General features: G+C 40.4%; 1 protein-coding gene across 1 annotated transcript in view; it reads right to left on the reverse strand.

The window, feature by feature from the left end:
- The window catches only part of LAMB4 (laminin subunit beta 4), a 149,355-nt gene that overhangs the window by 14,417 nt on the left and 111,487 nt on the right, over nt 1-23,451 (reverse strand). The window contains 8 exon segments of the mRNA XM_084977505.1: nt 479-686; nt 5,186-5,327; nt 8,806-8,967; nt 9,603-9,813; nt 14,553-14,643; nt 14,646-14,707; nt 18,594-18,969; nt 22,288-22,384. Coding sequence (XP_084833631.1) covers nt 479-686; nt 5,186-5,327; nt 8,806-8,967; nt 9,603-9,813; nt 14,553-14,643; nt 14,646-14,707; nt 18,594-18,969; nt 22,288-22,384 — 1,349 coding nt within the window.

A 23,451-nucleotide genomic window follows, 5' to 3' on the forward strand; every position in this document is an offset into this window, starting at 1 on the left:
GTAATATCATCCATTCCTCTACCATTCCTAGGGCACCAGTGTCAATTTATTCTCTTCCTCACCATCCTACCTTTGTAATGGGATTTTTTTTTTAACTTAGATTTTTAAAGTACTGCTTATCATAGTAAATACAGAAAGAACCCCAAATAGGTATATAAGAATGGAAAAACACACAGATATTCCTGTCACTTGCTAAGGTATTGCCATATAGGTAACATATGGCATTTATTGGTGCATCTTGGTAAAAAAAGGTAACAGATCACTGGAAGGGCAGAGTCTAAGGGAAAAGGGAAAGGAGCATCTCAGCACATGACCTCCCACTTCTCCAGCTTCCTGGGGCACCTCCACAGAGAGCTTAGCCCTCATTTTGGGCAATGAATTATTGGAGGGCAATTTCATTTGAACATTATGGCTCCTTGGGCAAACATTTTTCAGATGGCCTTTTAGCAGCTCAAGAGAATATTCATATTGTACTTACTCAACTGCTTTTGCCTCCCTTAAAACCTTTCGGGCTCCATCTGCTGCTTGATTTAGACTGTTCTCATCTGTCCTATGGTATTCACAGAGTTGTGAAAATTTCTGTGTTTTGTCAAGTTCAGGGGTTAGATTTTGCAAGGCTCTCGGTAAGTGGATGCCAAGTACACGATGTGCAACCTTCTCTATGTCCTCTGGAGGCACGATTTCCTCTTAAATAAGAAGGAGGGTTTTAGGTAATTGTGTTAATTGTGTCTTCTTATCACTCTATCTTGGAAATATCACCACAACAAATTCTAAGCATTTGCATTTGATTATGCGTCCCTAGAATATAGAGATTAGATAATATATGTCCCAAATATTCTTCTTCTTTTTTTTTTTTTTTTGGAGCATATGGAGCTCCTGGTCCAGGGATCAGATGTGAGCTTCAAATGACCAAAGCCAGATCCTTAACCCACTGTGCTGGTCCAGGGATCAAACCTGTGTCCTGGTGCCACAGAGACACTGCCCATCCTGTTGCACCACAGCGTGAACTCCCTAAAGATTCTTCTTCACCCTCAATTTTCCCTCCTCTCTGAAAGAAACACTGCTCACATAATGCTGAATACATCCTGCACAAATGCTTGTTGGAACAACAAAAAGCAGCGGATTTCGGATATTGAGTGTTCTACAAAATGTCCCACAAGAATTGCTTATTAGAAGCACAGATTCAAAACCAACAAAAATGTTCAGATGCCTGCCCTTACGATTCAAACACCGTGAATGAGACAATGGGAACGCATTGGGTTGGACTCAACAAAACTCTACACAAATCCTCCGTGACATTGAAAAGGCTTACAAATTTTGCTCATCTGCATAATTGGGTAACCATACTTAGTATGATTTCTCAAACACCTGTTACTCTGCTACAAGACGGAGTAACATATAGTGTGAATCACAAATTATAAAGAAACTTTAAAATACATCTCTACCCAATTTTCAGAAAAATAAAATTTGACCCCCTATGAGAACTGAAGTGGAAGGTGGACTGTTAGTGTTTGTCTCTCTGGCTCCTTCTTAATGCTGAGTCCCATGGTGGAAGTTAGAGATGAATTAGACATAGATCTGACCGCCCAGGGGCATACCATCAAGTGGGGAATCAAAAGTAGTTCTAGGAGTTCCCGTCGTGGCGCAGTGGTTAACGTAGTCCCACTAGGAACCATGAGGTTGAGGGTTCGGTCCCTGCCCTTGCTCAGTGGGTTAACGATCCGGCGTTGCCGTGAGCTGTGGTGTAGGTCGCAGACGCGGCTCGGATCCCGTGTTGCTGTGGCTCTGGCGTAGGCCGGTGGCTACAGCTCCGATTGGACCCCTAGCCTGGGAACCTCCATATGACGCGGGAGTGGCCCAAGAAATAGCAACAACAACAACAACAACAACAACAACAACAAAAAAAGACAAAAAAAAAAAAAAAGTAGTTCTAGATGATTAATGATCCCTTAAGGACAGAGGTGATTAATGTAAGTCAACACAATGTGGAGTTCAGAGGGAGAAGATACTTCAAAAGAGCATTTAAACCCTGTCTTCAAGGCCTGCACAGATTAAGTTTCTGGAGATGTGGGGTGAAGGGAGTGGGTAAGAATGGTCTCAGCAGAAGCAAAGGCTCAGGGAGGAACAGGCGACAGCTCGAGAATCACTCCTGGCTGCAGAGTGGGGTGTCTAAAAAAGCATCTGAAAAAGAAAAAAATTTTTAAAAGAAGTTAAAAAAAAAAGAAGGAGCAGGAGTTCAGGAAGGCTGGGAATAGATCACCCAAGCCCCCAAACGTGGGGTTAAGAAAGCCAGATTTCATTCATAGTGGGAGCCTTGGAAGAGTTTCAGCATTTGAGTGACACGACACGTGTATATATCCTCTTTGTAACCATTTTTGCTTTGGTTCTTTCATTTAATATAAAAGGAATATTTTACTTCTTGTAATGTTTTTGAAAAAATGTGACAAGAATTTTTGGGGGAAGAAATGAAAACCACATTCTAAAAGAATCATGGAATTGGCTCTTTATAAAAATAGTAACATTTGTTAAAACGAAAGCTCTATTCATTGAGTAATTTAAAAAAACGAAAGCTCTAATAAAAAGTGAATTAAATTTAACCTTCTATTCAGTCATGAAACATTGATTGGCGTTTATTATGAGATTAAAAATTCAAATTTAAGTGATTATAAATTTGCAGGAGTTCTTGCTGTGGCACAATGGGTTAAGAATCTGACTGCGGCAGGCTGGATAACTGTGGAGGCATGAGTTCAATCCCTGGCCCAGCTTAGTGGGTTAAGGATCTAGCATTGCCACAGCTGTGGTATAGGTCATAGCTGTGGCTCGGATTCAATCCTTGGCCCTGGAACTTCCATATGCTGTGGGTATGGCCATAATAAAAAGGTGATTATAAATTCATTTTCAGGTAAAATGACACATAACTCTGTTAATAAGGAATTCAGGGAGTTCCCGTCGTGGCGCAGAGGTCAACGAATCCGACTAGGAACCATGAGGTTGCAGGTTCAATCCCTGGCCTTGCTCAGTGGGTTAAGGGTCTGGCGTTGCTGTGAGCTGTGGTATAGGTTGCAGACGTGGCTTGGATCCCACGTTGCCGTGGCTCTGGCGTAGGCTGCAGTTTCAATTCGACCCCTAGCCTGGGAACCTCCATATGTAGCGGGAGCAGCCCAAAAAATGGCAAAAAAGACAAAAAAAAAAAAAAAGGAATTAAGACCATAAGGAAAATATTAAGATGGCCAAAAAAGAGTGGAATAGTGTGACCACCATAAATGTAATGATAATTTTACTTGGGTTTTATAGCCAAGAGAAGAGAAGAATTGGGCAGGTGAAGGGCACTGCTTCCTGGGGACCAAGAATCTCAGGACCCTCACCAGGGAAGTTCATTTTCTGGAACAGGATTTTTCTCGATGTCTACACTAATTCTTGTTGTAATAATCTGAACACATCTTCCCTTCCCCCCAATTCCTGAGGCTAATTAAAGTGAAATTTTTATTAGAAGCTTATTTAATAGCAATGAGAACCAGGACTTGTATGGGAATGAGCTCTATGACCCAGTGAACTCGGAGAAAAACAGGCAGAACCTGCTTTTTGAACACTTGCTGGGGCTCTGGACCCTATTCCACATCTTTGTACAACTGCTGTGGCAGTTCTGATTTTTGTTTTTGTTTTGGTGCATGAATTGACTTATATTTGAGAAATAGCTAATGTGTTTTTCACACAGTTCCCAGATTTTTGTCAACAGCAATCAATAATCAACAATCCTAGTCAATAATAACCCATCAAGCTCACCATTAAAAATTTGCTTTTAGGAGTTCCTGTCGTGGCTCAGCAGAAACAAATCTGACCAGGAACCATGAGGTTGCACGTTTGATCCCTGGCCTCGCTCAGTGGGTTAAGGATCCGGCGTTGCCGTGAGCTATGGTGTAGGTCACAGACGCAGCTCGAATCCCATGTTGCTGTGGTGTAAGTTGGCAGCTACAGCTCGGATTTGACCCCTAGCCTGGGAACCTCCATATGCCATGGGTGTGGCCCTAAAACGCAAAAAAAAAAAAAAAAAAAAAAAAATTGCTTTCAAACAAACTAGAAAGAGTCCAGTTGACTAATTCCACCTCCATCTTTACTGATTATTCTGGTCATTTTTTTTTTTTTTTTCTATTTCTTTGGGCCGCTTCTGCGGCATATGGAGTTTCCCAGGCTAGGGGTCGAATTGGAGCTGTAGCCGCCGGCCTACACCAGAGCCACAGCAACGCGGGATCCGAGCCGCGTCTGCAACCTACACCACAGCTCAGGGCAATGCCGATCGTTAACCCACTGAGCAAGGGCAGGGACCAAACCTGCAACCTCATGGTTCCTAGTCGGATTTGTTAACCACTGCACCACGACGGGAACTCCTATTCTGGTCATTTTTACTGATTATTTTTGTTACCTATTTCCCACCCCCAACCTCCCTTATTTTGAAAATCAGGACTAGAGCTGCTAATACAATTTCTAGAAACACTGAGATGGAAAAAATACTTGACCACGGGAGTCTTTTACAAAGAGTAAATGGATTTAATAAAGTGATTGCAAAGAGTGCAACTGACATCACAACTGTCAATTAATTCATGAGGAGGATATTAAATTATTGGCTTTAGAAGATGGCTATGGGAAAGAAAGTCTCCTAAGATCAGTTCCATGCAGTGTTGAACCTCAGCTACATTAAAAAGACAAAAAAAATAAAAAAAAAGGAAATTTAAAATTGGAGTTCCCATTATGGTTCAGTGGGTTTAGAACCCCACATAGTGTCCATGAGGATGTGGGTTCAAACCCTGGCTTTGCTCAGTGGGTTAGGGATCTGGCATTGCCACAAGCTGTGACATAGGTTGCAGATGTGGCTCAGATTCTGAGTTGCCATGGCTGTGGCGTAGGCCAGCAGCTGCAGCTTTCATTCAGCCCCTAGCCTGAGAACTTCCATGTGCTGCAGATGCAGCTGTAAAAAGAGAGAGAGAGAGGGAAAAAAAAAAAAAACAAAAAACTTTAAAATCAAGGAGTACATCATGTTTCTGATTTATACATGACATTTTCAACAAATGTGATTTGGAATTGGTTGTGATGTTTGAGTATACATTAAAGGGGAAGAAAAAGAAGAAGGAGGAGGAAGAGAAGGAGAAGGGGAAAAAAAACTAGTCCTAAAAATTTTTTAAAAAATTACCTGACAAAAACGTTTTCAGGTTTTTGATTAAAAGATTCATTTTTTCTTCTTCAGATTCACTTTGGTTTTTTATAGTCCTCTGTTTCTTGCTTAGCTGTAAAGCATTATTTTTGGAGAATTCTGCCAGCTTACATTTTTTGATCTGGAATTAGAAAAAACACAACAATGAGGCAAACACACAACAACGTGGCACATTCTGTGATGATTCTTAGTTCGCTGGACCAAATAAAACTCACTAAAAATACAAAGGAAGTCTAGATAATTATATAATAAATTCATTGTAAAGGACTGTTTCAAAAGGTGATATTATTTATTTTCACTACCATGTTTTCTTAATAATGTGAACATATCTCTTAAAACACCATCAGTAATCAAAATCAATATTTGAAAACAATTATTGATGTCATCATAATGACTTCCTGATACAAATCTAAAACGCAAATTCTGTTTGAATGAGATGTTAGCATTCAGTAACATTGACGAGTTCCACAGAAGTTACTTCACTGTAACTCAGGACTTCTTATCTACAGTGATCATTATATTTAATGAGTTGAGAATATTTTCTGTAACATAAGTTAAAATATTAATAAGCTTAAATAATAAGTTTAATATAAGTTAAAAGAGTTATTCTTTTAAATGTTCCTCAAATTCAAATAATGTACTGTCCTTTTTTTTGGCCACACCCATGGCTTGTGGAAATTCTCAGGCCAGGAACTGAATCCATGACACAGCAGTGACCTGCTGCAGTGACAACGCTGGATCCTTAACACACTGAGCCACACAGGAACTCCTCAAACAATGTGCTTTCCTTGAGAGCTAAAAAGAAAGCGTTCCTCTCTTTAATAAATGAGTTTGAACTCAGAGCAGGCTACAAAGATAAATTCCAAACACTTGGTGGAGAAACGATAGAACTAAAATGCTTATAAACTAGAAGTGCAAATCTTAATTGTGTGACTTGAAAAAGGTCATGGACTTCTTCTTGGGATTCCAACAAATTAGAGAAAGATAAAAAAAAACAGAGAGCAATAGGACAATATCATCCACAAGCTGAGCTATACTGAATAAATTAATTGTGACAGAAGCAGGGCTAATTAGGGTCAAACAGAGCTAGGGAAGAAAAAAAAAAAGAAAAAAGAAAAAAAACCTCCCTTTATTTCCCCACAAAAGCAGCCAGCTTAATTTGAGCCATACGGATTTTGTGGCAAAAGATTTAGTGGTAACCAAAGAAGTATTTACCTGGTTAAAAATATGTATCTTAATTTTTTGGAGTTGCTCCTTAATTCTCTAGAACTTATAAAGCTTTAAAATGGATAGCAGTTGCTAAGAGAGCTCTTAAAAGTTCTCATCACAAGAATGAAGCGTAGTGACATGTGGTGGACATTAAATTTATTGTGCTAATCATTTTGCAATATATACATACATCATTATGTTATATACCAAAACTAACACAGTGACGTATGTTATAGTTCAATAAAAATATAAAATGTATAAGCAGTAAGTAAGAATGCAGAGATGTAAGGTGAGAATTCCAAAAAGCAGTACTCTGGACAGGAAGCACCAGATTATCCAGATGAAATCTCAGATGGATTAGTTGATACCATTTCCAGAAAGAAAGAGATTGCTAAATTACTTCACTCTTAAAACATCTCTCTGCAATCCATCCTCTGCCATGACTCCTGAGAATTCTCTAGTAATCTCTTCTGGCATGATTTTCCCTTCTAATCGAGAGGAAAATAGCATACCATTTTATCAACATGACAACCTCCATCCTTTGCCAGTTCTCCATTTATGTGCTGATGAAGCCAGATTCTGCTAATATATACTACAGGGGTTATCTTAAAAAATTAACAGTTTGGAATTGGTGGGGCGATATAACAGTTTAAAATTACATTAAACGTTAAGGATTGTTTTAACCACAGGGACGCAAAACCTGGGTTTGCATTTGTTCAGTGCTGTTTCTCCCAGCATCTAGATACATGCAGTAGGTACTCAATGAATATTCGTTAAAGCAATGAAAAATAACATCTAAGTGAAAAACTAGGTAGCAATACATAATTACGACTATGTAAATAAAACTGTTCAACATTTAGTCTATGTAGGAATGTTCTCCAGCGTGACTATAATCAGACGCTTGCTCCTTAATCTAAATTGGAGCTCGGATGTAGGTCCAGCTGGACTACACGGACCCGAGGATTACGGAACAAATCATGTGCGCATGCGCACAAGTGTGTCTCAACTGTATTTCTCATCCCATTCTCAAGGCTGGCTCTCTATCCTCTGTCAAGTCTGAGACCTTGATGTCCTTGCATACATTTCCTTTTTGTTCAGGAGTTGGTTTCCATTGCTTGCAATCAAGAATGCTAACTGATACAATATTTACCTTATATTGGTAAAAAAATTTTCAGCTCTTTAAGAGCTATTTCTTCTTCATCAAAGGCTCTATATATATTGTCGAAAAAAAAGTGCAAACTGGGGGGAAGATCATTATCTTGTTTTCAAGATGAATCTGATGTATTCACAGGGCACCTTACATTGTATTCATCGTTTCAAGGTGACTATATTGGATTCACCAACAAAATTAAAGAAAACTAGAGAATTAAAAATTGTACCTATTTATTAATATGACTAGAAAAGTAAATGAAATCATTTAAAATTATTAGAGATTTCAGTATCAGGCACTTAAATAGTAAAACAATTTTATCATATCTATCACCATAGAAAGGAGTTCAAGGCATTTAGGGTGTATTCCCATTAAAATATTTTCTAACATTTAAGGCTCACATTAAAGTTTGTCTCTTTAGTGGACTTTCAGATATACCCTTGAACTTGTAAAAAATTATTCTTTACTTTGAGAGCTCTATACTTTTCAAAGCTTCAAGGCTAGAAGTCTATATATGTCTATGCAATGTTTACTATAAAGGAAACATATCTTCACAAGCCTATGTATGTCCTATAAACATATACTTTGAGGTTTTTCTCTTCTTTCTTTCTCTCTTTGGAAACACACACACCCACACACCCCCACTACATATACTATATACATATACATATATACTATATGTAGTGGGGGTGTGTGGGTGTGTATGTCTGTGTGTGCGTATATATATGCACGCACACATATACCACACTTATATGTATTATAGTGTATATATGTATATTTCGTGTATACACATAAAATATGCACACACGTATATATGAGTATATGTGATACATATGAGAAAATATGTCAATATTCACATCTACTTCTAAATCACCATTTATAGCCACATCTATATTTTTATTCTATATTTCTAGGTATAAGAACACCTAACATCTAGACTATATCCGTTCACTTAGAAGCTAAATGGAAGCTTTAAAAATTTCAAATAGGTTTTTTTTTTTTCTTCACCTGCGGCATATGGAAGTTCCCAGGCTAGGGGTCTAATAGGACCTGCAGCCACTGGCCTATACCACAGCCACAGCAACACCGGATTCTTAACCACTCAGCGAGGCTAGGGATGGAACCTTCATCCTCATGGATACTAGTTGATTCATTTCCACTGAGCCATGGCGGGAACTCCAATAGTTTGTTTTTCTATTTCTATAACTTTACAAATGAAGTCAGAGAAGACATCGTTTACCTGATTCTTCAACCCTTGGACCTGGTTGTTCAAATTGTGCATCACAGACTCTGCTTCCTGAGCTTTCTGGAAGTCGTTCCTTGAGAGGGTCAGGGAGCCGTGGCAGCTCAGGGCACCACAGGGCAAGTGCCCACACGGTGTGAGCCCTTGTTCTCCACACACCTGAGGAGAGAAAGGATTTATGTTAAAAAGCAACTTGTTGGCAGAGTGGGTTTTTGTTTGTTTGTTCGTTTGCTTAACACCATCCAGGCTCACTGAGGCAAGGCTCTGCTCTAATAGTATGTATATCTGCAAGAGTTGTTCATGCTTAGTACATAGATGTGACCCATTAAATATCTCCTAGGTAACTGAATAAATATCTAATTTATATATTATCGGCATTTGTGCCAATCAATGTCATTTTTACACTCACAGCTTGGGGGGAAAAGAGTCAAACACCTAGCATTCCTATCTTTATTTCATTTAAAAGAAAAATGAGAATTACCTTTTACTTATCATGAGGCAGGAGGGGTAAATGTCCATAATCTTTACATTTTGGAAACAGTAAATAATATAAAGTAATAAAATCAAGCCACAATCCTTACTCTTTGATGTTTCTCAAACAACGACTTAAGAAATAAAAATAAAATATAAATATATTTACATTATGTTCTATAATAGAGCATAGAGAGATTACATATATTTATAAAATGTAAATAAAAAAGAAATAAAATGTGAAACAGGGAAATACAAGAGAAGAGGTCTATAGATCAAGTAGAAGCCACCAACACATTAACTTTACTGTGATGAATATGTACCTTTTCCTTCAATATTTGAATATCGGGTATCTTGATCTGCTTTAATTTTTCTAGTGTCAAGTTTCCTTTCGAGGTTAGTGTATCCAAGGTGGTAAGGAAGTCATTCCTGGTTTTTTCAGAGTGACGTGTCATGGCTGTTGTGTCATTAGTTTTCTTTTCAGCAGATAAAGAACTCTCATAATACAGCTTGATGCTCTCTGAGGAATCTATATCAACACAAAGTGAGGTAAGACACATTTTGTGAAAAAAAAATGAAATGATACACTGCTGTCAAGATCATCATTCCTCAATTTGACTATGCTGACTCGGTCCCTATAATCAATACAAAAATTCAATATTCTCTCCCTTGAACTTGTACTTCATGGGGACGGGTCAGAGGTCGTGTTGTAGACACAGACTATAGAGCTCTGAGACTGAAGTCTGCAGATGTGGATTTGAACGCTGGCTTCTCCTTTTATGGTCTGGGTATATCTTTGAGCAAATTCATTAGTCTCTTAGATTGTGTCTCCTTTATCTGCAAAGTGATGATGATAATTTATGAAGATTAACTGAGATAATATAAAAAAAAACACTCTGAAACAATCCGGAATATTAATTTTGACTACCCAGATGAACCCTAAAATGATGAATCAGCTAAGCTTACCTCACTCTATAGAGCAGGAGTCGACAAGCTCATTCTGCAAAAGGCCAGAGTATAAATGCTTTAGCCATCACACTGCTGTCACCACCACTCAGCTCTGCATTGAAGAGTGACAGCAGCCACAGACAGCATGTAAATAAATAGATGAGGCTGTCTCCTAATGAGGCTTTATTTACAGCAATCCTATCCTTTGGCAGGATTGGGTGGTAGACTACAGTTTGCTGACCTCTGATGTCGAGGCTGATGACAAGCTAAGTCCCTTCTTTGTTTTTTTCCTTTCCCTCCCTCCCTCTCTCCCCTCCGTCTCTCTTTCCTCCCTCCCTCCACCCTTTCTTTCTTGCTTGCTTTGCTTCTTTCTTTGTTTCTTTTTCTTTCTCTTTCTTTCCTTCCTTCCCTCCTCCCCCTTCCTCCCTCTTTCTTCCTTCCTTCCTCCCTCCCTTTCTTTCTTTCATTCATTCTGTCTGTCTGTCATGTCTGGAGGAGGCAGAAGTTCCTGGGCCAAAGATGGAGTCCGCACTACAGCAGCAATCTGAGCCACGGCAGTGACAATGCTGCATCCTTAACCTGTTGAGCCACCAGGGAACTCCAACAGCTGAGTGCTTCTCTACGCCTATACTTCCACTCAATTCTCATTCCCAGTTTTCACAAAACATCAGGAGGTGTACGTCAGCACAACCACCCACATATTACAAGTGGGAAAACAAGGCTCTGATGGTAGGAAGTGCCCAGTGATAAGAAGAGATGAAGTGAATATTTGAAGCCAGGTAGTTTGACTCTGGAGCCCGTTTGCTTAAACACTTCTTTATATTTTCCATATTTTAATGAAAATGTAGAAAATACATTCATGAAAATAATATGGGATGCTTTAATGTAAACGATAATAGAGTAGGGCCTTAAATGATTACTTAACCATAATCCAGGCATGACAACCACACTTTATCTTTTAAACATTCCTGGTTTTTATACTAACATACTCTTAATATACCATGATTTCATTTATCACATACCAACCCTAAAACCAACCAACCAACCAACCAACCCACCAACCAACAAGCCACATTTCTACTGCTTGGAATGATTTTCTGCCTTTATTTATCTGGCAAATTTATCTCTACTCTGTGAAGCCTATCCTAATAAACCCAGGAAGAATGCTGTTCTGCTCCCGAAGCAGCTTGAAGATGCTTTGATAGAGTCTTTTCTTGTTTGGGGTTGTTTATACGCCTGGCTTCCCCACAAGATTAGAGCGACTAAGGGGCAAGGACTTGCTGTGTTTACTCCCCGTCTCCGCTGCCCAGCACAGTGTCAGGCATTGAGAGAAAGCCCAGTTTAACTGCTGTTGGACTGCAAGTTTGAGCGGATTAGCATGGAAACAGTTTTGCTTTTTTTCTACCTGGCTAAGATAACTGCTAATGGATTTTCAGTTCTTTCATTAGCCACCTTCTTCCAGATGAGGAATCCGAGCAAATGCCTTGTTCTTTACGTAACACTTACTGAGCACTGTTAATAGTGATTTCATTCAATGTAGCCCTTTCATTAGAGTCATATTTGCCATCTCTTCTTTTCTCTTTTGGTTCAAGATCAGATGCCAAAAAAGGAACATAGACATAGGATAAGGAAAAGCAGGCACAGAGTTCCCACTGTGGTTTAGGGGGTTAAGGACCCAACTAGTATCCATGAGGATGTGGGTTGGATCCTTGGCCTCACTCAGTGGCTTAAGGATCCAGTGATGCCACAAGCTACAGCACAGGTCACAGATGCGAAGCCGATCCCACATTGCTGTGGCTGTGTTGTAGGCTGGCAGGTGCAGTTCCAATTTGACCCCTAGCCTGGGAACCTCTATACGCCACAGGTGTGGCCCTAAAAAGAAAAAAAAAAAAAGGGAAAAGCAGACAGTATTTTTTGTCTTGAGATGGGTTTCATGTATATTTTCCCTTTACCTCCCAACTAGATGGGTTAGGTGTAAATAAATTCAGTGCTGCTTCTCCTGATAGTAACAAGCTGTCTGGCCATTTCCAAACATAACAAACATAACAAGGAGCTCATGGGAGATCAGCAGATGAGCTAATTCAAATTTTGCTTTAAAGTTCAATTCTCGGAGTTCCCGTCGTGGCGCAGTGGTTAACGAATCCGACTAGGAACCATGAGGTTGCGGGTTCGATCCCTGCCCCTGCTCAGTGGGTTAATGATCCAGCGTTGCCGTGAGCTGTGGTGTAGGTTGCAGACGTGGCTCGGATCCAGCGTTGCTGCGGCTCTGGTGTAGGCCAGTGGCTACAGCTCCGATTCGACCCCTAGCCTGGGAACATCCATATGCCGCGGGAGCGGCCCAAAGAAATAGCAAAAAGACAAAAAAAATAAAAAAATAAAAAAAAAAATAAAGTTCAATTCTCCTCCAAGGTGATCTTAGCTTTGGCTTGGCTTCCATTCATTTTTAAGAGCTATGCAATATAAACAATGGGCTTCTAGTAAGTTACATGTCTCCATGTGCCTACAAAGTTCTTATGAGAAATATCTGTTTAAGTTCTTTTTGCCTCATATTCTTTTGCATTTATGGATGCTGGAAGTGGAGTGGCTTATACTCAGGAAGGCATGGAAACATATCTCTCTCATTTCCATATGGCCATATTAGAATTTCCAGGCTGCTGATTACATGAGACCTTTGTATGGTTCAACAATAGAATGTTTTGGGTTTTACAAGGCAACAGAAATAAAATAAAAAATAAACAAATGGCACCTAATCAAATCTCCACACAAAGTTTCCTCCTTCTGCACATCAAAGGAAACCATAAACAAAACTAAAAGTAACCTATAGGATGGGAGAAAATATTTCTAAATGATGCGACCAAAAAGGGCTTAATCTCCAAAATATACAAACAGTTCATACAACCTAATGATAAAAAATAAATAAACAAGGAGATCCTGCTGAATAGCATTGAGAACTTTGTCTAGATACTCATGTTGCAACAGAACAAAGGGTGGGGGAAAAATGTAATTGTAATGTATATATGTAAGGATAACTTGATCCCCTTGCTGTACAGTGGGAAAATAAAAATAAATAAATAAATAAATAAACAACTCATTCGAAAAATGGGCCCAAAACCTAAACAGACATTTCTTCAAAGAAGGTTTATAGCATCTCATGAAAAGATGCTCAACATCAGTAATTATTAAAGAAATGCAAATCAAAAGTACAATGGGGTACAACTTCACACCAGTCCGAACGGTCATCATCAAAAAGTCTACAAATAATAAATGCCAGAGAGGGTGTGGAGAAGAGGGAACCCTCCTACACTGTTGGTGGGAATGTAAGTTGGTGCAGCCACTATGGGAAACAGTATGGAGGTTCCTCAGAAAACTAAAAATAGAATTACCATATAATCCAGCAATTATACTCCTGGGCATATATCTGGACAAAGCTATAATTCAAAAAGATATGTGTACCTTTGTTTTCATAGCAGCACTATTAACAACAGCCAAGACATGGAAGCAACATAAATGTCCATTGACAGATAAATGGATGAAGAAGATGGAGTGCATATATGCAATGGAATACCATTCAGCCATAAAAAAGAATGAAATAATGCCATTTGTAGCAACATGGATGCAACTAGAAATTATCATACTAAGTGAAGTAAGAAAGAAAAAGACAAATACCTTCTGATATCATTTATACATGGAATCTAAAATATGACACAAATGAACTTATCTATGAAACAGAAACAGACTCAGAGAACAAACTCGTGGTTGCCAAGGAGGAGGGGATTGGGGGAGGGATGGATTGAAGGGTTAGGGTTAGCAGATGGAAGCTAATGTATACATATAATGGATAAACAACAAGGCTTTACTATATAGTACAGGGAACAATATTCAATATCGTGTGATAAAGCATAATGGAAAGGAATATTGAAAAAAGAATGGTGTGTGTGTGTATGTGTGTGTGTGTGTGTGTGTGTGTGTGTGTGTGTATGACTGAACCACTTTACCATACAGCAGAAATTAACATTGTAAATCAACTATACTTCAATAAAAATAAATGAGAAAATTTTAAAAAGAACACTTTGGGTTTTAGTGTTCGTTTAGTATCAGACATTGTTAGTGTTATTTTGAACAAATGCTATCCAGGCTCTCCGATGTTTAAAAAGTTGAAATAGTCATGCACAAATAATACTTTTAATGGGTGTGTTTTGATTTTGTAAAGTGCTCAGGTGCTGAGGCAATAAGCACAGGGTGACTCACTAATGGAATGCGCTATGGATTTCATCAACTTCTGTCCAGAAACAGATAGTTGAGGTACATTTTTTCTCTTAGCCATGATGCTTGCATTCTGGGCATTGGAGTGCAAATCAATTTCTTCCTGAAGATCTTCAAGTAAGAGGTCTGCTTCATTACTCATCTTACTGCTCTTTCTTTCAGATCTTGAAATTCATACACTGTTTTCAGCTGCTCGTTTAGCTGCATGATTTGTTTCCTTTGGGGAAAATGAGAGTAAATGCAGTGAAGCTTGTACTACATTTGACAGATGGGTAAAAAAAAAAACCCAACAAACACGTAAAGAAATTGCCCTCATTATCAGGAATCCTCATACTTAAGACGGATTTTCCCCCTAATTTTTCATGTGATAGTTCATGATTTTGTTTATGGCTCCTCTCTTTCTTGTTAATTCAGCTTCCTGGAGTATCTCAGCACTTATTTAAAATATGATCAGCATACAGGCTCCAGTAGAATAAAGGTTTTTGAATCTTTCCATTCAACTGTTTATACTCTGTCTCCTTTTGCTTTGGGTTTTTGAAAACACGTATTTAGATGTGGCTTATTTAAATCAGTCTACAAGGGAGTTCCTGTTGTTGTTCAGCAGGTTAAGAATCTGGCCAATATCCATGAGGTTGCGGGTTCGATCCCTGGCCTTGCTCAGTGGGTTAAGGATAGTGTCACAAGCTGTGATGTAGGTCACAGATGTGGTTCGGATCCCACATTGCTATGGATGTGGTATAGCCTCAGCTGTAGCTCAGATTTGACCTCTAGCCTGAGAAATTCCATATGCTGTAGGGACGGCTCTAAAAAAGTAAAAAAAAAAAAGTCAGTCTATGAGAGCCAACCTATATTAGACTTTTAACACAGACTCTCTCACTCAGGCAAGGGTAAAATCAGTTCTTCATTCAGGATAAATCTGTTCCCAGTAAGGTTCCTTTCAGTGCCACTTCTGTACAGGGTCTTAACTCTGAATTTCTACAAGTGACAGGAAGCTTCCTCGTTGGCAAGCGTACTTCTGGGTGAGTTCTTTTTCCATCACCTTCTTTGATGGTGCCACCTTCGTCCCACTTCAGTTGGCTGGGTTCGACACACACAGTTGGTGCAGGTGAATAATTGGTAAATCCCTCACCATGGGGGAAATTGGGTGCAAATCTTGAAAAGCACAGTCCAGGGAAGTTACAACACAAATTTATGGGACTAATGTATCTTGGCACAAGTGCAAAGCATTAACTCATGCTTCCTAGCATTTTCTGCTCTAACTCTCCCTTCTAATCTACGTACTTTTCCTTCAGGCTCCAACAGTCAGGACTGTAATTCTTCAGGCCAATAATAATAATAATAGTAATTACTACTATTATAATTGGTACTCCTTAGGCACTTGCTTTGTGCCAGACATCATGCTAAGTGGCTTGTCTTGAGTAACTGTCAGAAGAATCCTGTGAAAGAGAGAATTTATCCCTCTTTTTGATGAAGTTTGGAGAAATGAAACAACTTGCCTGAGGCCACACAGAAGTGGATTTGAATCACAGCAGTCTGACTTTTGAATCTATGCTCATGACATCCTGGGTTCTCTGTCTCCCTCTCCCCTTTGATTTGTAATTGACCCAGCAAATACTTATTATTTAACTAAACCAAGCCTAGAGAATATAAGCACAGAGAAGGCAGCTGTCCCCAGGGGTCCCTCAGTGAGGCCATGGCAGATAAGCCACCAAGATGTGGGAAGATAGAGAAGGAAACACATCCCTTCTCCAAGGAGGTCAGTGAAGGATTCAGAGAGAGGGTGGGGTCTGGGTGTCTCTAACAGAAGAATTGCAGTTCAGCAGGTGGACCAGGAGGGGGCAGGCTTTCCTCATCACTTCAGGCCTGGCCCTGGGAATCTTGCTCCTCCTGCTTTCTTCTCTCTGGTTCTACTACCAACACTTGCAGTCTCCTTGTCTAGAACACCCACTGTGGACTGGCTCCTTCTGCTTGCTCAGTTCAACTTTGCCATTTTCTATAACCACACACCAGTGGTCCTGGGACCAAAGCTCATTTACTCTCAGATGTGTTGCTTTGACTTATACAGAGCTTTTTAAAAGTGCTTTTAGATTAGCTGCCTGTATTTTATTTATTTATTTATTTATTCATCTTTTTGTCTCTTTAGGCCTGCACCCCTGGCATAAGGAGCTTTCCAGGCTAGGGGTCCAATTGGCACTGTAGCTGCCAGCCTACGCCACAGCTACAGCAATGTGGGATCTGAGCCATGTCTGTGACCTACACCACGGCTCATGGCAATACCAGATCCTTAACCCACTGAGCAAGGCCAGGGATCGAACCTGCATCCTCATAGATACTAGTCAGATTTGTTTCTGCTGAGCCACGACAGGAACTCCAGCTGCCTATGTTTTAAAGAGAGGACAGTTCCATAAAAATCTAGTTGTCTGACAGCACTTAAAAAGTGAGGGGTCTGCGAACTCAGGGCCCCATTCCTGCAGGGTCACGATCCTTACCAGTGTATAGGAGTGCCTGCTCTCAACTGCCAGCTGGACTTGGCCACATGACCTTGCTGAGCCCGATAGCTCTGCTTGTGATGCAGGTGGTCCTTCCTCTGAACTATCCAGGTGAGCTGTATAATCTTCCTTGTGTAACTTTTAAGCAATTACCATATACTTTTGAGATTTTTGCCTGTTGATAACGCATGGCCTGATATTTACACTTGTGTTCTATGTAACATAAATCTCTGTGGCTTCAACTATGCCTTAATCCAGAAGATTTTTATGGAGGAGGGGGGATATTTTTACTATAGAACTATAGTCTTTTTGGTGTCTCAGTAGTCTGTGTGCTCCTAGAAGTGTGTTAACTATACTCAACTCATCCTCATTTTGCCCAGAGCAGGTCAACAAACTTTTTCTGTAAAGGGCCAGAGGGTAAATATTTTAGGCCTGGGGGGCCCACATCCCTGTCACAACTGCTCAGCTTTATCATTGTTGAGGGACAACAGCCACAGATGATATGTAAATAATGGGTGTGGCTGTGCTTCAACAAATCTTGATTGACAAAAAATGTAGTGGGTCAGATCTCCCCTGTGGGCCATGGTTTGCTGACTCCTGGCCCAAGCAATCAACATAATCTCCAGAAATGTTTGATGCAAAGAAAAATTCAATAATATATAATAAAAATGATATTTCTTTTTGAAAGAATTATCTTACTCATTATGTGATTCACAGCAATGCATGGACTTGTAAACAACAACAGGATTTGGGAACATTTAGCAAATTTCCCTAAGCATACGCTTGAAAAAAAAATTTTTTTTTTTAATGGCCATACCAGAGGCATGTGGCAGTACTCTAGGCCAGGGGTCAAATTGGAGCTGCAGCTGCAGGCCTATACCACAGACACGGCAAGCACATCTGAGCTGCCTCTGTGACCTACACCACAGCTGGCATCAATGCCAGACCCTTAACCCACTGAGCAAGGCTGGGAATCTAACCAGCATCCTCACAGATATGTTGGTTTCTTAACCCTATGATCCACAACAGGAACTCCAAATTTTTTCTTTTCTTTTCTTTCTTTCTTTCTTTTTTTTTTGTCTTTTTGTCTTTTTGTCTTTTTAGGGCCGCACCCACGGCCTATAGACATTTCCAGGCTAGGGGTCTAATCAGAGCTGTAGCCGCTGGCTTACGCCACAGCAACACAGTATCCGAGCTGAGTCTGCAACCTACACCACAGCTCACAGCAATGCCGGATCCTTAACCCACTGAGCGAATCCAGGGATCAAACCCGCAACTTCAGGGTTCCTAGTTGGATTCGTTTCTGCTGCTCCACGACGAGAACTCCCCCCCAAATTTTCTTTGATTAGAGACCTCCCTAATTCCAATTTTGTGTGTTTCAGCTCTGTTGGATTGGGCTTCCCAATTAATTGCCTTTTTGTTATAATCAATGGCATCTGGAAAAATCACACATAATCCTGACTAGGTATGATCCCCAGTCTAGATGTTAACTGAACAGCGATCACCTCCCTAATGCTGGCAAAGACATGTTTCTAAGTTGAAGGCTGTTAAAGCCCTTTAGGAGTTAAGGTGAATCAGGAACTTGGCTATCCATTACTTATGTGCAAATCTTACCAAACAGAGGCATGATAATCCTTGACTTTTAAGAATTCCCCAGATGAGAAAACAGGATGTCTCCAAATCCTTTCTATTTTAGACATGTTCTCTCTGAGGCCTTTGAAGTCGGCCTCACAGACAGGCAAGGTCTCTCTTTTATCTCCCAGGTTAGCAGCCAGCCTAATTAACCCTTGCACTGCTTCGGAGAGGGAAGAAACGGTGTGGTCCCACTGATCAAAGCATGAGTGACATCGAAGGCAAGCAGGGAATTCCTGGCCATGACCCCGGGCAAAACGATCACATCGCGGGCCGCTGACACCCTCTCGGCAGCGGCACATGCCCGTGTCCTGGTCACAGACAGGCTTCTGGGAACCTTCCCTGTCACAGTCCCATGCTGAAAAGGGACAGAAGGAGCAGAGAATGTCAGTCACCTGGCCTGTGGCTCATGTCCAGCTCAAGAATAAAGTTCTTTCCTCTACTGAGAATCTTCCCAACTCTCATTTGAAAAGTAAACATATGAAACTAGTATAAGACTATTACATTTAGAATAGATAAGCAATGAGGTCCTATTGTACAGCACAGGGAACGATAGCCAGTCTTTTGGGATAGAACATAATGGAAGATAATATAATAAAAAAATGTGTGTGTATATATATATGTATGTATGGCTGGGTACCTATGCTATAACATAGAAACTGGCACAGCACTGTAAATAAATTCTTTTTTAATAAGAAAAATTAATATAAATGGTGGGGGGGGGGGCTAGGCAGTTTAGGGAGTTCCCTGGTGGTCTAGTGGTTAGGACTTCATGCTTTCAAGGCTGTGGCGTGGCTTTGATGCCTGGTCTGGGAACTGACATCTCACATCAAGCTGCTACATAGCCTAAACTAGACCAAACTAAACTATAAAATAAAAATAACATAAAAGCAGTAGAACTTTCGAGGTCTGTGCAATGGCCAGTAAAAGACAATATCCTTCTTTTCCTTCAGCTCATAGTTTTTATAGGGACAATACTAGAGTGTCACTTTTACTGTGAGGGTAAGTTGTTCACATCTGGGTTCCTTACCTATTTGAGTGATGAATATGGATCTACTGGATGGCATACTTGTGACAGCTGCTAGTGCCCCCCAGGGAGATCCAGGCATGTCACAGATTCTCTAAGAAGGTCCCTGACCACACTTTTTTTAGTAAAACCCAACCTGGGTGTGCTGTCTTCCATTGTATATGGAAAACCATTCTGTTCTCAATAAAAAGGGTTGGGGTGGGGGGGAATTGCTCTTTGGTATTTACCCAAAGGAATTCAAAACAAGTCCACATAAACACCTGCACATGGATGTTCAGAGCAACTTTACTCATAATCGCCAACCTGGAAGTAACCGAGAAGCCCTTGGGTGAATGGATGAATAGACTGGGGCACATCCAGACAATGGAATATTATTCAGCACTAAAAAGAAATGAGTGATAAGCCATAAAAAAGACCTGGAGGAACCTTAAATGCTTACTACTCAGTGAAAGAAGCCAGTTTGAAAAGGCTACATATTGGAGTTCCTGCTGTGGGGCAACGGGATCAGTGGCATCTCTGGAGCACTAGGAGGCAGGTTCGATACCCAGCCTGGCACAGTGGGTTAAGGAACTGGTGTTACCACAGTGGTGTAGATCTGATCCCTGGTCTGAAAACTCCATATGCCTCAGGGTGGCCAAAAAAAATGTTACAAAGGAAAGAAAAGACTACATATTGTATGATTCCAAACATAGGATATTCTGAAAAGGCAAATTATGGAGACAATAAAAAGATGAGTTATTGCCAGAGGTTTGGGGATGGGTGAGGATGAGGAGGCTGAGCACAGAGGATCTTTAGGGCCATGGAAATACTCTGAATGATATTATAATGATGGATACATGTCAGTGTACATTTGTCCAAACCCATAGAAAGGACAACAGCGAGAGTGAGCCCTGAAGTAAACTATGAGCCTTGGTGATTATGATGTGTCAGGTAGGTTCTTCAGTAGTAAGAACACGCACCACTCTTGTGGGGATGTTGATAACAAGGCAAGCCATGCGTGTGTGGGGTCTGGAAGGGTGTGGGCAATCTCTGTACCTTCCTCTCAGTTTTGCTGTGAACCTCAAACTGCTCTAAAAACAGCCTTAAATTCATTTTCTCTTAATAAAAACAAAAACAAAAACAAAAACAAAAACACCCTGATGCTACATGCACGTCAAACAAGTAGGTTTTTGATTAAGCCTGAAGGTGGAGGATGGGGAGAGCTATTGAAGTGACTGCAATTCCCAAAAGGTCAGGGAATCCCTAGCCTATGTCACTGGCCTAACTGCAAGGAACAAGGGATGTAAAAATGCACTGGCAGCTTCAGTGAAAATAATGCCAATTACACATAAAAACTGACTCACATATGAGGTTCCTCAAATAGATACCATCTGTCCTGCACATTCGCTTTGGTCCAGAGACCTCAGAAGGAACCCTTGGAGCTGGCCCAGTGCACTTCCCTAGCTGGAAGCCAAGGGCCTTCCCCACCTTACTCCCTGCTTTTCCCCAGGAGCACTGGGTGGGTTGGGGGTCGGGGGGTTGTGTGGCCTGAGCTGACCATTGGCAACGTTTTCTCTGCAAAAGATGAAAGCATTTTATAAAATAGACTATTGAAATACTAGAGGAAGATAGGGATGGAGGCTCCCTAAGACAGATTTTCCAAGAGCCCAAATTCCTCATTTTTAAAGTAGCAATTCCACTTGGAAAATTAAGTATCTGAATGGGACAGAAAAAAAAGGCATTTTTTTTTTTATTTTAAAGCCATAAGAGCACATTTACAAAAGAATGGAGAGGAGGGAAGAGTTGCCATGTGTGGTTACATAGAGGTGACCACAATGGTAAGCCTATCACATCTACTTCTTTGGAGTGACTGCTTTTGGAAGCTGATTTTTAAACAGAGGTTTAAAAATCCCTCCTAGAACTAACCCAGATTCCAAATCTGCACTGACCAATATGGTGGCTACTAACGACAGGTAGCTATTTAAATTTAAAGGGATGAAATAAAATAAGCAATTCTTTCCCTCATCTGTGCTCAACAGCTACCCTCAGCTAGCGGCCCCTGCCCTGGATGGCACAAATGCAGAATGTTTCCAACTCTGCAGAAAGTCATATTGAATAGCCATGCTCTAAATCCTATAACTAGTGCCAAGACAAGGGATGAAAGACCCTAGAACACAAACTCCATGAGGTTGGGGGCTTGCTTCATTTTTTTACTTCCTAGAGTATCCAATAGACACTCTATGAATATTTTTAACAAAATGAATCAGTGAATGTGCGACCAGCCCAGAGTTATGAAAGCCATGTGGGACAAACATCCCCTCTGCTGGCTTCCTATGATTCATCTCCCAGCCTGTACCTTAATCCAGAGTAGCTGTTTTTATCACCATCGTTTCCAAATAACATAAAATTGGCTACAAGTGATGATCTCAGAGGTCTGTTCTTTTTTAATGACTTTGAAGCATTTTAGCATAGGCTAGCATTTAATATAATGAAGTTTTAATACAGGAAGAAAAAATCTTTTTCTAGGGCTAAAATATTATTTTTAAAACTAGGATGAACATTTGCAAATTTTCTATCAAATAAAGGAATTTCAAATTCGGCTGGTTCACAGCAAGCCTATGGTAGGACCAGGTTGACTGTACTCACGTTTTTAGAATTACCAGTACTTACGAATGCATCGCCCCAGGGGATCACCATAATAATTTTCCTCACACTCACTGTAGCGTTTCCCACCGTAGCCTCATCTACACGGACACTGGCCTGTAAGCTGTGAGAACAGTCATGGGTGAGAAATTGACAAGCTTTATGATCTAAAAAAATAATGCATTTGAACACAAAACAGTTTTTCCTCCAGTGATTTAGAACATACAGCTGTGCAAAGGCAGAGGCAGGATGATTCCCACGGCCAGCAACCCCCCCCCCCCACATTACGAAGGATGTGTTTTGGCTGAAGGCTCTTGAATATACCACCTGCTTCCAGCTGTTCAGGGACAGGTGGCCCCAAACTGGGAACCATACACAGATGTAAATGAAAACAAAACAAATCATGGGAATGGGAAATGGGCCACATTCTTCTCCTCTACTGTTCTGGGAGTTCTCCCATAACAGACCAAAGACCTGGACATAATGTTCATCAATTAATTTGGCAAGTAATGTTTCCATTATGGAATGTAACCTGGAGTTTCTCCAAACATCTTTTTTTGTAATTGAAGCTTAGTCAGTTAATGACAATTATTTAACTGTGTTTTGGGGAGAGGGCTGAACTTTCTTCCCTGGATTCTTAACTAGCTTTTCTGAAAACCAAGGAGGTTGGAAGATTAACGGATGAAAAAATTAAGAGCAAATCACTATTGTTATGGTCCTAGATTATACCTGACCAAATCTGTTTACTCAACAACAATTCCTAAGCAGCCAGATTCATAAAGTGACTGGATCTACCAAGCTTCTACCGATCTTTGGAGCAATCACTAGCTTCTGCTCAATTATAAGGAGTTAAGGGAGCTTGGTACCCCTGAAAACTTCATGTTTCCATATTGTCTTTGCCCACTAGGCAATGCTTTCTTATGTTGATGCAGAATCTGCTCCTTGTAACTTGTTCCCATTGTTCTAAGACCAGTCTTAAGGAAATTGCTCAAAACAGGCCACCTCTGAGAGTTCCTGTCATGGCTCAGCGGTAACAAACCTGACTAGTATACATGAGGACTCAGGTTCGATCTCTGGCCTCCCTCAGTGGGTTAAGGATCCAGCGTTGCTGTGAGCTGTGGTGTAGGTCACAGATATGGCTCGGATCCCACATTGCTGTGGCTGTGGTGTAGACCAGCAGTATAGCTCGAT

The sequence above is a fragment of the Sus scrofa genome, chromosome 9 (genome assembly GCF_054392235.1).
Source record: "Sus scrofa isolate SSC_HxYL_T2T_F1_AM1 chromosome 9, Sscrofa_HxYL_maternal_Yorkshire_Landrace_v2.0, whole genome shotgun sequence".
Classification (NCBI taxonomy): domain Eukaryota; kingdom Metazoa; phylum Chordata; class Mammalia; order Artiodactyla; family Suidae; genus Sus; species Sus scrofa.